This window comes from Cyprinodon variegatus, unplaced genomic scaffold (assembly GCF_000732505.1).
Source record: "Cyprinodon variegatus isolate N-32 unplaced genomic scaffold, C_variegatus-1.0 Scaffold1029, whole genome shotgun sequence".
In the NCBI taxonomy this organism is placed as follows: domain Eukaryota; kingdom Metazoa; phylum Chordata; class Actinopteri; order Cyprinodontiformes; family Cyprinodontidae; genus Cyprinodon; species Cyprinodon variegatus.
Window position 1 is genome coordinate 29 of NW_015151482.1, and position 1,597 is coordinate 1,625.

A 1,597-nucleotide genomic window follows, 5' to 3' on the forward strand; every position below is an offset into this window, starting at 1 on the left:
GTGCGGGAGTTGCGGTCTCCGTCGGCTCGGTAACCGCACCGGAGCCAGTGTGAGCAAGGGGTCAGAGGAAGGAAAAAGTTCCTGAGGAGATTATCAGGAAAGATTGGAAGCAAAACCCTGGAGAACGGTTCTCCTCTGATCTTTGATAGAAACCTCCTGCAGGGGGCAGCATCTCCTCAGTCCATACTAAAACATCACTTTGTTCTCCACCTCCTCCTTGCAGCCTACAGCCTGTCGACCCCTCCTCCACCTGCTGCTGCTCCCCCCTCCCATCAGAAGGATGGGGGGGGTTTCCACCTGGAGACGTACCTCACAGAGCCACGCCGTCCAGAGACCAGGAGGCTGCGCTCCTACTCCTTGCCTCATGACTGCGGATGGCGGGCCTCCCGCCTGGCCTCCCTCTCCTTCGCCTCCTGCAGCCAACCACCTCCTCAGTCTCTGCCTCCACCTGCGTCTCCTCCCATCAGCAGCCAGGTGAGTAGCTGTGGGTTCTGTTGCAGGGTCAGAGCCCATGGGGGCCCCAAGAGGAACGTCAGCTCACTGACGCCCCTGCTGGTTAGCCTATAGAGACTAACTCCTCCCTCTGAGAGACTAACTCCTCCCTCTGAGAGACTAACTCCTCCCTGCTGTAGCTGCTGTACTCTGTACCTCAGGTCAGCAGGGGACAGGTGTGTCCTCCTCTTCCACTTTGTATCTCTTTAGATTAAGGAGAGATTGATTGGAGGCGTGGCCTAATGAGGAGAAACTACCTGCCCCCTAATGCTGGTCTCTGATTGGTTCTCCCTGTGTAGCTGTACCTTTAGCCAATCAGAGCTCTGGGTGACCCTCCTCGTCCAATCAGAGTAACCCATGGTTACTTCCTGGAGTCTGGAGGCACTAAGGGCCAATAGATGGCGCTAGAGACTCAGACTTTAAAATGTCTACCTCAGAAAAAGCTATTGATCAATGATGAAAAATGTAAATGAAAAGCAGTAAATCAGTTTTTGATAATTTTATTTTCCAGCTGCTGTTTAGAGCAGGAAACAAAAATAAGTCAGTAAAATGGTTGACAGTGAGCTGATAACATCAAACAGGCTTTGATCTTCAGATTCATTTATTTCATAACAATCAATCTTCCTTCTTTAAACTTCATCATAAACAAACAGAGACGCTGTTAACCAGCACAGATTAAACTCCGCCCCCATTTTAAGGGAATGAAAATACTAACCAAACTTCACCACCATCAGCATTTCAAATAGAGAAGATGTAGGTCAGGTGCTCTCCTCCAGGTTGCCATGGCGATGCCTTTGATGTTCCAGTGAAGGCCAGCCAGTGTGTGTGTGTGGGGGGGGGATGACACCACGCTAACGTCTGCAGACCCTGGGACTGCTAGCTAGCATGCTCCAAAATGTTGGTCCAACATGGATGCATTCTGTTCAGTTTATTTCTATAGCGCTGATTCACATCAGGTCAGTTTCTAGAAACCATTGAACCAGGTTGGTCTGGAAAACCAGTTGATTGCATCCAGACCTGCACCCCCTGGATGAGACTGCAGCAATGACCTCCGCTTGCATTTGGTTGGTGACTCTTCAACAATCCCTCACACTAAGCATGCTTG

At 50.5% G+C, this 1,597-nt stretch overlaps 1 protein-coding gene across 2 annotated transcripts in view; it reads left to right on the top strand.

Annotated features, from left to right (window-relative positions):
- The first annotated feature begins 227 nt into the window (after positions 1-227).
- LOC107100921 (5'-AMP-activated protein kinase subunit gamma-2-like) overlaps positions 228-1,597 on the top strand; it is an 11,484-nt gene continuing 10,114 nt past the window's right edge. Inside the window, exon 1 of one of the 2 annotated variants that reach the window (XM_015399600.1) lies at positions 228-474. In XM_015399600.1, coding sequence (XP_015255086.1) covers positions 281-474 — 194 coding nt within the window. In that variant the 5' untranslated portion in view covers positions 228-280. The remainder of the gene's footprint in view (positions 475-1,597) is intronic. The other variant, XM_015399602.1, reaches the window with a different exon arrangement.